We start from the raw sequence: 12,751 nt of genomic DNA, 5'->3' as shown, positions 1-12,751 counted from the left end.
TTGCGTTCTTAGGCACAGAACCGTGAGCACATAGCATTGGAACTGACTTCTCTCTGAACTGCATTACCGGTCACTTTGTACGGTTACATTAATTTGGCGTCTCAGTGTAGAAGCACAGATGATTGTATTGTGATGTATTGGCATAGCTAGCAACATATTTAAAGTACTACAACGTATAAATCATTAATTTCCAGGGTCATTCATTCAATCCTCAGTATTCTTCATTCATCAGCAAATAATAGTCTGTTCTTTGTGTTAAACAATGGCGCTGTTATTTATTTTTTGCGGATTCAGTTTTCAGAACGAGCAACGATCTATTTAAACCAATTTGAGCCGCGATTATTATTTTTTTACACGAAATTCTATATTTTCATAGTTTATAGCATTATTTACGTAGATATGAACAGGACAGGTTATTTGAGCATATATTGGTGCATCTATTTATTATTCTTTCAAATGCTGATAGCCCGTATTACAGCAGCATGTAACCAACAAATGAACTATTTAAGGAACAGTTACTACAAAATAACACATAAATATTGCTGGAACTAGATTCTGCCCGTTTGTGTGATCACACTTGTAATCATTGAAATAATGAATAAAAACAGATCTGAAAATGGATTAACAAATTCGTATCTTGCTATTTAGACACGAGTAGTACGAAATGAAATGACCGTAAAGTGTTCTGAATTCACTGCGTATAAATTTATAAGTTACCGATCTTTATTTAAAGTGAATATTCGCAGTTGATTTGATCTTCAGATAATCACTAACACATGTTGTTGGGTTGCTTCCCTTGTCTTTGTCTGAATTTTTTAGCGGTGAAAACTCTAGCAATCTTGGGACGAGAATAACTTCGTTCCCATTAGCGTATTTGAAAAAGTCAAATATAAAAAGTTCCTGTTTATAACCATTCGGTTTGTCCGGCTTGATAATAGAGCCATTTCTACAGTAAGGAATTTTTTTCTTCGACAAATGGTACGCTTCATCCACATTTTTAAGATTTTCAAGGAAGTCCAATCTAAAGTAGTGATGACAAATATTTGCCAGCTTCGAGCTTTCCTTTGATTCGAAGTATTCTTTGACGACATATTGACCGTTTTCTCTCACAAACACACCTACGCTCTCATCATCTGCCTTAATCACGGCCTTACTGAGTATGTCGAGATTTTTGTCGTAAAGTACTCCTATAGCAAGCGGATCGCACACATTAACAAGAACATTATCAACAGATACCACGTTTACATACTCTATATCGCATTCTTTCATCTTGTCAATGATGTGGTATTGGTGTAACGCTTTAAAAAGACCGCCGTTCCCATTGGGTGACTTACAGGTGCTATTTTCGTCGTATTTCATCAATTTCATCTCTAAATTAAGACATTCCACATTATCTTGGTTGAATAGAGTAATATCCAAGTCAAAATTATCGCGTTCATCAAGAAATTTCTTCGTATCGTCATATGTAAACGTACTTGTCATGAGAAACACCTTTATCTTTGCATTGTATTTCCTCTGCAGTTCCCTAATTTTCTGAAAATGTACCTCGAATAGACACATGTTCAACTTCGGAAGAATAAAACAGCCTTTTGGCTTGTCGCTTCCCAGACGCGTTCCCTGTCCACCGCACAAGAAGACAACACATACTTTTCGTATGTGCACCTCGCCCATGTTATACAATCTTCTGCCCTCTTCATTTAGCCTGTCCCCTTTGTAGAAGTCCATGGCGCAGTTCTGTTAGGATTCGTAGCATTTATTTTTTAAATGTTTCTGATTGTCTTAAACATCTTTGACAAATCACGTTATACGAAAAGATAAGTAAAAAGAGTTATATTGGTTTGAATTGGGGATGAATTAGAAGTAAAATACGTTTGGGGTGGTCTTATCATTTAAACATTTCCTCTGGTCTTAAAACAAATGTACGATCGAGCGATCAACATGAGTCGCAGAAGAGCGCGGACGAAAACTATATGATCAAAACATCAAGAACAACACCAATAATGGCATTATCAAACAATTACATAGCTAAAAGCAGCATTTGTAAGAAAATCTGCTGTTTTGTTCTAAAACATACAATTTTACTTATGAAAATGCGTTTTATCATCAACAACCACCAATTTCATTTCCGTGCGTGAAAAACTATGACTGTGTGCTAAACATTCAACAGCTTACCGTAGAAGCAGAAAGTAGAAGAGCGTGCACAGAACTAATGTTGTTAAAACGATGTAGAACGAAAGACTAAACTTATTGTTTTTAAGGGTCGATAGACCCTCTATTGATTTTGTTATCCTACTAATCGTTTCTTGGAATGTTCCCTCGTTTCTCTCAAGGCTTTTTCTCTGTAGCTCTGCTTCCCTGTTTATTTCAATAGCACAGTTTCTGAGTGCCTGTATACGTGTACGGAACTGGTCCTTGTCATCTGTGTCGCTGTCAGAATTACTCATAGGGGTGCAGAATGGGTAATAAAAATAGTGAATTGTTTTGTGTGACCAAAAGTTTCTAGGGCCATGGTAGGTGTTCAGCGCACCGGGGAGTTTTGTGGGTGGAGATGATAATAAAACGGATTTAAAAAGAAATAATGAATTGTTTTTGTGTGAGTAAGCGGAGAACGAGTATACCGGACATTTTTTGGATAATTACACGCAGTTAGGAGTATATTATATCTCGAGATGTATTAATGATAGAATGGTGTTAAGCCAAGACTTACCTAGGGAGTTTTATCATGAAACAAGGAGTAAAAATCACATATTATTTTTCAGCTATTTCATTTGCTATCCCAGGGAAGATAAATGAATTGTTCTACCAGAAACGTAGTTATTCATATCTTACTGAATGAATTTTAGTGCTGATATGATTGAAATTTTAGATATATTATGTTAATTTCTTTTCCACTTTCATAGGACGATAAGTAGTTGAATTTTTGTGTTTGATAATATCCTGGAGTTTGATCAGAAGATGATCAAAAAATTTGGATGAGCGGACTGATGGCCAAATGTTCAAAATTGTTAAGAACGAATGCATACAAATGCCTTATGTCTAAAATATTGCATTGTACCACACATAAGTTTTACATACTATGATTCTCAATGCAAAGATTTACTGTACAGAACACGCCAGGTGCCACCTTTAAACACGTATTTTTCTAACATTTTTATTAATCCCATTGCTCAGCCCTCTTAATGTATAAAATTTACAAATTGATTCTCCTTGAACGCGGTACGTTGCTTGAACCAGTTGTTGATTTTATTTTGAACCTGAAGACTGTCACGTACAAACAGCTCGTTGACAACATGCCGTTTAACGTGGCTACCATTACCAGCATTTTGAAATATTTGATACAGATTAGGGTTGTGGAGTACAACATATACCAGAACGTTACGTACTATACAATAAATACGAAATACATCCTCAATAGGTTATTTTTACCATTTTACATGGACCTGCTGTCCGAGAAAGAACAAAACATGCTTATAGAACTTTTCGTAAAGGGTGTTGCAATACGTAGAAATGATGAAGACGAGGCGATGTTGTTTGTCAAGTCTGTGCCATTACATGAAATAAAGTCTCTTTTGAGACTAAAGTTCCGTGAATATGGTACCAGAAAAGAGGAAAAAATGAAAAATATTGAAATATCTAAACGAAAAAAGACTAGAAAATACTTAACGCTTGACTTTGAGTATTTGGAAAAAAAACTGTTGAATAAAATAGTAAATGATTACATATTAGAACGCTATATTGATGTGAGATGCGAAAACATACTTAAGTATATCGAAAATGATAAAATTACATTGGATCAACAGAATGGTGTGGCAAAGAAGATCATATGCACTGTGAATAGCAACAACTTTGCAGTAAATGCAACCGTTTTAAAGCGATGGATAATTAATAAGCATTTAGACATGGATACAAGGAAGCTCTACAATTTTATAGTCGAGAAACTATTCGTGCCTGATGATCAGATAATTAAGCAGGTTCTAGTAGAGCGACAGAAGATAAAGCCAATTTTATTTGGTCTGATGCAGAATGGATTGATTGCCATACATAAGAATGGATGGGTCGATAAAATATCGTTTGGTGGTGTAGCGCATGCGTTGATGCAGAATATGGAACATCATATCAGCAAAATAGCTGAAGCAAGAAGTGAAAATTTGGATAGCACAGCTTTGTCATCGAATCTTATAGATATGAGCAGAGATCTTTTTGTGTTGAAGGGCTTTAGATGGGATTGAGTGGCATTTTGGAGTTGTGATTTCTGTGAGAGTTGCTGATAAAATATGTTTTTGAGAAGAACTGTGAATACGTTTAACCACCATTTTCACACTCTTTTGGTAAGATTTCGGAAATTTTAATGGCTAGGTGCAATGAACTATATCAATACGTGCTAATATTGCTTTTACGTAGCTGTGAGCTATTATTTTGTTAGGACACTGTGCTTATTCGCAAAAATGATTCAATTATCGCCTCACCAAGCAGAGCCGTATTGTATATCCAATCTTGTCTGCTACAAAATTCGATTTCTCTGTTCACTTTCTTCTCAGTTTTAAATCGAAAGCACTTTCAAAAAAGTTATTAACTATAGAAAACTGGTATATTTGACTTAAAAGATAGTTTTTATTAAAAATATACAATTTTAATTTTGAGTTGTCTCTCATAAAATTGTGTGTGGCGGATTTAATTCTTAATAAATATACTAAATTTCATTTGTAGAAGCAATATATGTGCTCATCATCGATATATCATATCACCGCCAGTATTTAAATGTATAAGCAATAGCATTGCCATTCTTAACTTAAAACGATCCTCTGTTAAACGATTTTTCTTAGTTGGTTAAGCAGTTTAAAACAAACAAGTTCGTAAATAATAATGGCTGAATGCGCTTTTATGGCTAGAGCGCTGGGATAAACATGGATAAATACGTGTCTGCGTTTGATAAATCGATTAAATTCTGCTTGTTGCGACCCCTTACGATATGTATGTTTTTCTCGTTCGCCTGGTTAATACTTATCAAAACTTCCGAATGCACGAGGTATTGTCTATTCTAAGTAATCATCCCCATGAGATAATTAGTCTACCGCAGGAAAATCATCCTTACGTAATCGTCAAAACCACCTTTGAAGCGGTTCACGAAATTTGTGGGAGGTCCATATTTGTTAAAAATGTTTCCTTTTTGCTTCATAAAAGCGAGGTGAACCAAAGATTGTTCGTTGTTGATGATGCCTTCAAAGAAAAAATTCGAAAAAAAACGGATGAATTTGCTAAACTTTATCTGCTTGGGAAGGTGAACGGGATGAAGTATGAGGAACGGGAAATAAATGAAGACGGGAAGAAAGTAAGGTTGGAACGGGTAACCGAGACTTTTGGATGCAAAATAAAACATACAGCCGAGTTTCAGGATAAATTTGATTTTTTCCACCACGTTGAACCTATTCTCAATGTCCCGTTCACAATAATTTATGTTGTCAGCTGCACACCAGACAAAACGTACTTTTCCATACACGTGAAGACCTCTAAAAGGAAAGAAATGCTGCGCTATGCAGTACCAAACAGACTGTTTATCGGGCATACAGCAATGGACCTGGAAGTATCAGCTTTTATGTTCAATGTAACGGTTTCCAATAATAATTGCATTGTTTTAGACCCGTTTGTAGGCAGTGGCAGTATCATATTGTACTGTGCTTTGATGGGTTGCTATGTAATTGGTAGCGATATAAGCAAAAGACAAATGATCGGACAGAACACCTTTGGAGAAAACAACAAGGAAAACGTGAAATCGCTAGAACCAAATGCAAGACAGATGGTAGCATCATACAATGACAAAATGAAAACTGACGAGTATTATAGAACAGAGAACAAGTTATTCCTGACACAGCTGCCGGGCGTAAGAACGAGTCTTGTTGGAACATCGATCCATTCAAATTTTTATCAGTTCGGTGTTGGGGAGCGTCTTCTCGGTGTTTTTCGGGCATCTGTTTTTTCTGACCATTTTAAAGAAGCAGATCACGTAATAACAGACCTGCCGTACGGTATACGAGCATCACTGCAGAAGGAGACCATGTTATCACTTATTGAGGGACTGAAAGATATGTGTAACAGAGTTTTGCGAAGAGGTGGACGAGTATGTTTTTCGGTGGTATGCGGGTTTGAAAAGGAAATTAGAACACTTTTTGAAAGATATGAACTTATTCTGTTTGTAAATCAGAAGCTACGGACGTGTGAGCGAGTATTTTATCTTTTTCAAAGGATATAGACACCAATATTTGGAATGATAGTGATGAATCTTTCGTACGATAAATGGCACAAAACACCTATTAAACCACAAATAATACTGAAAAATCAATTGCATGGCGTAGATTAAACGTTTCTCGTTCAGCAGAAGATGTTTCAAATAGGTTTTTGTACCTCTGTTGCAAGTTTTTAATATGTTAGGCAGTACGTTTTCCACAGGACCAAGATATTTTAAGCGTGTTGATGTACTAAATAAATTTTATGTGATCCATTTGAAGATATGAATGTTTTATTTAACTCGTTTGTAACCATTAGTTAAGAAAGATTCTTTATTTAATACCTACATAGACAATATTTTTGGCAATAATGCCCAATTTGTCAAGACATTGCGTATGTTCAAATATAAACATTGCTTTTTTCTCCAGTTACATGTGATATACATCAATTTATCATGTTCTTAGTATCTAGCACAGAATATTGCACCGTTCAGCATCTTTTCATGCCCATAGGATTGATTATACATTCGTATTACCATATTTGCTCAGTTTATTGTCTAATATTTGGCATTATGTTCATAAAATGTTCTGATGAATGTTATAAAATGTTTTGGCATTTTAAATAGCGGGTTCCTTTACATCAGCTCAAAAAAATAATTTGCCCTTCATGGATCACCAATATCTTACACTCTCTTCGCGAACACGTGTTCTCGAGCAAAGATTCTTTTCTGCTCGTATAGCGCAGTTTCACAGACTGCACACATCCTTATTCAGTCAAATCATCGAGAAAGATGATAAAATAGGAGCGTTAAAAAAACAAATCATGGATTTAAAAAACAAGCTGGAAGAATTTGAAAAACAAAATGTGGAAATCGGCAGGATTGACAGTAATTTACGCACAGAGCTTGCAGCACTTAATAAGAATATAAAGAATTTGCAGGTAATTAATGAGGAACAGAAACGGAGAATTGAGAGCCTAAATATTGAAGTTGGACGTGGTAAAAATGTACAGGATAAAGCAGTTAATACTAAATTGGACAAATTAAAGAAGGAATTAGACAAATTGATGGAGGAAAATGACAGATTAACCCACAGAAACAAAGAGTTGACGGATAAAAATGATAAATTATCAGGTGAGAAAACGCATTTGAAGAAAGGAGCAGGTTTGGAAAAAAAGTGTACAGAGATTACCAACAAGTACAATGAGTTGATGAAAAAGTACGATGATTTAGCCAAAGTCAATCAGAAACAGTTGGGCGAGTTCAAATACAGGAACACATTACTAGAAGAGAAGAATGCTTTAGAAGAAAATTATCGGGATCAAATTGCTAGTTTAACGGAAAAAATGAAGGAACATGAAAGTTTGACAGTAAATTTCAAGATAGATAGAATAAAGTACGAAGAAAAGATAGACGAGCTGACCAAGGATAATATGAAACTGGCTAAGAGAATAAAAACTGAGATAGCGTCTAGATTAGAAGATAAAGAAGAATATAGAAGGATCCTGGAGGAAGAAAAGTGTAGATACAATGATATGCTTGAGAAGAGAGTACCACAAAATCGGAATGTTGTTGATCAAAAAGAAATTGAAAAGAAAGAAACAGAGATAAAGAAGTTAAAAGATGACTACGAATACATGAAAAACAGTTTACACCAGAAAGAGGAAATAGTACAGCTGCAGAATAAAGTTATAAAACAGTTGGAGAACAATAATTTGAAAATGAAGAAGGTATATGGAGGCGAGCAATACGACAACGATCTTGAGTCTTCATTGGTTTTGCTTAACAGAAAGATAAATGCTAATGAGGAGCAATCGCTGAAGGCCGAAGAAAAACTTAATAAATGTTTTGCGATGAGTGGTACGGCTGTAAAAACCGACGAGAAGAAAAGCAAAAAAACGGCAAAAGACCTTAAAGCTGAAACTGTAAAAACTGTAAATACCAAACCCACGAAAAAGAGGAAAACAAATGTTAATAACGTCAAACATGTGAATGAAGGACAAGAGAAAGAAAGCCAAAACAAAAGAATACCGTTTGTTCTGCCGAAAGTTTTGACGAGAACAAAACCAGAAGTAACCAAGAGGCCAGCAGAAGAGAAGAACATATCATTTTTTCAGAATCTTACATTTTCTGATTCAAGTCCTATAATAAAAAAGCCATTTTTTAAGAAGCCATGATGCGCTAATTAAAGATGTTTCTGCATTTCACATGACTTAACGGTAAATATTGCTTGTTTTGTTTCAAAACGAAGTTTTTACCAAGATTGCGTAGCTGCACTATGAATGAACATTATTGAATTGCGTAGTCCGGTTAAGGATCATATTAGTCACTGAACTGAGCTCTTTATCTTCTTAAACAGCTAGAGCACTCCATTCGAGAGGTAAAACATAATTTTTGTTAAGTTATCTGAGAGGATAAATAAATATACTTTGAATAAAAACAAAGAATAGCTTTCGTTCAAATTGTAGAATGTACGCCCCTTAACGTTGTTAAATAGATGGCATGTTAATAATATTTAATTTTATATCCAAGTAATTATGGTTTTTCTCTGAGTGCAATATGTGCCTCATCAGGTGATAAGTTTAAAAATTGGCATGTAGTAAAACTGTGATATAGAGCTATCATTTGCTTAGAAGATGAGTTATTGATTCATATATTACATCACTGAGAAGAGAATCTTTTGGAATGGTAAAAAATATTTTTGTTCCATTTCATGAAGAAATAGCGCAGCGAGTCATTCGATGTAATTATAAAATAAATTAGCCTTTAATTAATTGAATAACAGAGAACTTCATTATTGTTCGATACAACGAAAAGTAAATCGTTGATCAAAGAAGCATCTTTCACGTTATCTACGTGCACTGTTTGGATAGGTTCTTCATACGAGGACAGGTTGATTATATGACAATTTCCTTTCTCGTCAAATATCACCAATTTAGAGCCAAAAATCGTGAACTTATGTATCAATTTCTCCTTAAATTTGTATTCCTTCAGGATAATAACGTCCGAGTCTACGGAGTTTTTGTATATTTCATAGTTACCCTTGAATTTGACAATTGCCAGTCTTTTGCTGATGTTCTTGCTTATGATTACGTTTCCGAAGAATTTCACGCAATTTATATAGGCTTTGTGCAATACCTGTGAATTAAAAATAGGGTAGTTTATTTTAATGGGAATATCGGCGCGACTGAACTCAGAATTTACAAAATGATATTTTCCCAGCACGGAAGATGTGTCCTTGGCAGTAAATTTGTCTGTTATATTAGGAATCGACCATACTTTTATGGAATTATCGGTACCGCTGGACACAAGGTAATTGCCATCGGCACTCATATCAATGCTCAGGACCACGTCCTCGTGACCGGCCAAGCCACCAAAAATAGCTAAAGTACACACACGGTGTATATCCCACATTCTTATTGTCGTATCACTACTTGCACTGAACACAACATTTGGACGGATCTCATTGTGCAACATATCGATTATCGGACCGCCATGCCCTTTCAGTGCGATGTAAAATGAACCAAGATTGAGATCGATTACTTTAAGGATTCCTCGCTCGCCACCCAGTATCAAAAAAGTTTTATTCTTGGAATCGCAAAATGTGCAGCACAGAAACTCTTCCCTGACATCTTCATCAAGAAATTTCTGCAGTTGTTCTAGGACGTAGTTCATAATGTATGCATTGCGCCGACCATAGACACAGAAAATCTTTTTGTGTCTGTGCAAGCATATCTTTGACACAAATGTAGAGCCTAGAACCCTTTTTGTCACGAACTCCATCGGGGATGCGAAAAATTCTTTTTGATGTCATCACATGAACTAGTGCTCTAATTGCGGATGATAGTTAGTAATGATGTGTGTAAGCGTGTTTTTTATTGCAATAAATTTTTATCTCATTTGTTATCTTAGAGATTTGTCCATTGTGCCAACGAATGATTCTATTCTTAACTTATGTGGTGCGCTTAAACGAAAGCATTTAATTAAACCGCTCATAACACTCCCCGTTTTTTAGAATTAGCTTTAGTTAGCAGCACTTCGTACTTGCATTTTGTCAAGTGTGCTTTTTTGGATATACTTCAGCCAATGACACCAATAGCATTACTCTATATAACTCTGTGCTGGGGTTGTAGGGCAACCACGGATCCTTCCGAGAGAGGTTAACAGTAGCACAACTAACCTTTGCTTAGGGCTTGCCACAACGCGATCACAACATACATCCGCCTACCATTTAATGCCCACAATGAGTCGGAACATCTTGTTTTTAAGAACATTTATTTATCTCCTTAGAGCTTCCCGTTCTTAGATACTCGCTTCTGCTCTACACAGTACAAGGAAGTAATTTTTAATAAAGTCTCCTACAGCCGCATGCACAACGCTCGCATGAGCATGTGAGTCTATCATTGCTATCTGTCTTTATGCAGTGAGACCCATGTCCCTTTTGTCACTAAATGTGCATTGGCCAAATTATCATCTCACATGTACAAATTTAAGCCCAGAGCTCTATGATGATGTCTGTCAGTCAGTGCAGACTGCCTAAGGTATTATAACTAGGAATATTTAAAGTAGGGAGTTTTACAATTAATCAGAGTTAACTTCAAAACAAAGGAAAGAGGATGAGAATGTGCAAGATAATGATCAGATGTGATGCTGAAATGGTTTGCAAGTGCACAGGCCCTAGATAAAAGCAAAAAACATCGTATTAGTATTGATTTGGGAACATGCCTTGATCTCTGTTTTTCACTAACAGCATGTTCATTCATTCCTTCACACATCAAAAATATTCAAAGCATACTATTCTAGTCCGTTGTGGCCCATCTCGATCTATGTTTCCCTAAATATCTTGTTTTAATTTTTTGTATACGACCAATAACAATAATTTAGAACGAAATGAATCGAACTAGTGGTAAAGTACTTGTGACATGTTCGAAATTATGTGGATGATTAGTTGATCAAAGCTGCTGTAGAAAGATGTTCAATTCATTATTTGCATCGCGATGTTTGTAGTTTTAATAAAACCTACTACTCAAATTTCTTTTGTTACCACGGCTTGGATATGAATTGATGAACACCGAAATAACGTTATTAGCAACATCATATATTTGCAGCATGGTATATTTAATTGCATCTGAAGGTGGATCTACACTGAGATACAATTCATAATGGCATTACGTGCGGTAAATATTATAATGAGAGTATTATTGGCAGTATCATGTAGTATAGAAGATAGTCCGGCAGTTCATTCAACATGTTCCGTTTTTAGCACAGAATCAAAATCTATATAAAAGAGAAGATTCTAGCAGACCAATTTAGTAGGTTACACGTGGTTTGGGCTACCACTAAAGTAAATGAATACAACAGACAGAATGTTTTATTCAAAGCTTGGATTGATGAGCACGGGTAAGCTTATTAGCAAGAAAGTTTTGCATCTTTTTGCGGTAATATGTGATGATAAAGCGTTCAAAGAGTAGCGAGTACATTAACCAAACATTGTAGGTCGTATAAATAAACGAGGAAGATGTATCTTCAACTATAAGGAGAGCTGATCAACATAAGAGAGTGATCAGCTAAAAATACATTGCACTAGAAGAACGTAACAGGTATTTATTCGGTCGTGACTCGGTACCACAATGAAAATATTTCCGAATTCAATGGATGATGGCTATAAATGAATGAGCTACCATTGACCGGTCACTAAAACATATTTTGTTCAGAATGTGCCAACAGTAACAATCATTTGAAAAAATGAAAGGACTGAATGATTAGCTATCACGATGGGTGTTACAGGAAAACAAAGTAGGTCATACATCAAATGATTATTAAAACGGGATATATAATAGTTAGAGATTGTCAGATCAGATTACGGTTGGTAGAATATTAGCTGTGCTCTCTTGAACTCTTTAAAAATAGCAAAACATGTTACTTGTGGTACAGTGACTTTTTATTGTTCCTTTATTTTTTAACATCGCATATTCCCACTACACCGTTGATTTTACGTTGGTATATTGCAAAACAAAAAAAGGCAATTTTAAAAGTATAAGTTGGCCAAAAATTTTAGGGGCCATGGTTCGCATACACTGTCTGCTCTTTACATTTGCAGCTCTGTCTCATCTTCTGATGTTCTAGGTGGTTCATTGCAGCAACATGTGTGGTGTAGCTCCTAGTTCACAGGATGTTAAAAATACAAGCCGAGCCATGTATAACTCAAAAATTAAGCAAAACCAATCCTACCATTCAAGCAAACCATGTATGTGCTTGAAATGTTACAATTCATTCATCATCAATTTTTGCAAATTAGCTCCTGATACCATCAACATGATCCAAGGTATGACCTCGAACGATGTATCACAAGATATGTTTGATACACAGCGTGGTAGACAGCTTTTAACATTGATCAACAGCATAAAGAAAGGAACTGTGCAGTACCACTTATTTTGCTACAACCTCTTTAGAGGCGTGTTCAACAATGCTGAGCTTTTACATGAATACGTTACGATACTAGAACAGCGCGGAAACGGGAAAGAAAAATGT

The 12,751-nt window shown here is 35.5% G+C and overlaps 6 protein-coding genes across 6 annotated transcripts; 4 read left to right on the top strand and 2 right to left on the bottom strand.

Annotated features, from left to right (window-relative positions):
* Positions 1–723: 723 nt before the first annotated feature.
* Positions 724–1,725, bottom strand: VCUG_02598 (uncharacterized protein; the record flags this gene model as incomplete). Its single annotated transcript, XM_008077416.1, has 1 exon — positions 724–1,725. The coding sequence occupies one exon, from the start codon at positions 1,723–1,725 to the stop codon at positions 724–726; it is 1,002 nt and encodes a 333-aa protein (XP_008075607.1).
* A 1,454-nt stretch (positions 1,726–3,179) lies between these two features.
* Positions 3,180–4,229, top strand: VCUG_02597 (uncharacterized protein; the record flags this gene model as incomplete). Its single annotated transcript, XM_008077415.1, has 1 exon — positions 3,180–4,229. One exon carries the CDS (start codon positions 3,180–3,182, stop codon positions 4,227–4,229), a length of 1,050 nt encoding a protein of 349 aa, XP_008075606.1.
* Positions 4,230–4,969: 740 nt separating this feature from the next.
* On the top strand, positions 4,970–6,486 carry VCUG_02596 (uncharacterized protein; the record flags this gene model as incomplete). The annotated part of the gene is made up of 1 exon (XM_008077414.1): positions 4,970–6,486. The coding sequence occupies one exon, from the start codon at positions 4,970–4,972 to the stop codon at positions 6,245–6,247; it is 1,278 nt and encodes a 425-aa protein (XP_008075605.1). The 3' UTR covers positions 6,248–6,486.
* Positions 6,487–6,888: 402 nt separating this feature from the next.
* VCUG_02595 (uncharacterized protein) lies at positions 6,889–8,640 on the top strand (the record flags this gene model as incomplete). Its single annotated transcript, XM_008077413.1, has 1 exon — positions 6,889–8,640. The coding sequence occupies one exon, from the start codon at positions 6,889–6,891 to the stop codon at positions 8,395–8,397; it is 1,509 nt and encodes a 502-aa protein (XP_008075604.1). The 3' UTR covers positions 8,398–8,640.
* A 346-nt stretch (positions 8,641–8,986) lies between these two features.
* On the bottom strand, positions 8,987–10,003 carry VCUG_02594 (uncharacterized protein; the record flags this gene model as incomplete). Its single annotated transcript, XM_008077412.1, has 1 exon — positions 8,987–10,003. One exon carries the CDS (start codon positions 10,001–10,003, stop codon positions 8,987–8,989), a length of 1,017 nt encoding a protein of 338 aa, XP_008075603.1.
* A 2,291-nt stretch (positions 10,004–12,294) lies between these two features.
* Positions 12,295–12,751, top strand: VCUG_02593 (uncharacterized protein; the record flags this gene model as incomplete). Its single annotated transcript, XM_008077411.1, has 1 exon — positions 12,295–12,751. A coding segment is annotated over exon 1 (387 nt), but the record flags the coding sequence as incomplete, so codon positions are not given.

This window comes from Vavraia culicis, assembly GCF_000192795.1.
Source record: "Vavraia culicis subsp. floridensis unplaced genomic scaffold supercont1.81, whole genome shotgun sequence".
Classification (NCBI taxonomy): Eukaryota; Fungi; Microsporidia; family Pleistophoridae; genus Vavraia; species Vavraia culicis.
Note: the sequence above shows the minus strand (reverse complement) of the source record. Positions and strands in the feature narration are given on the sequence as shown.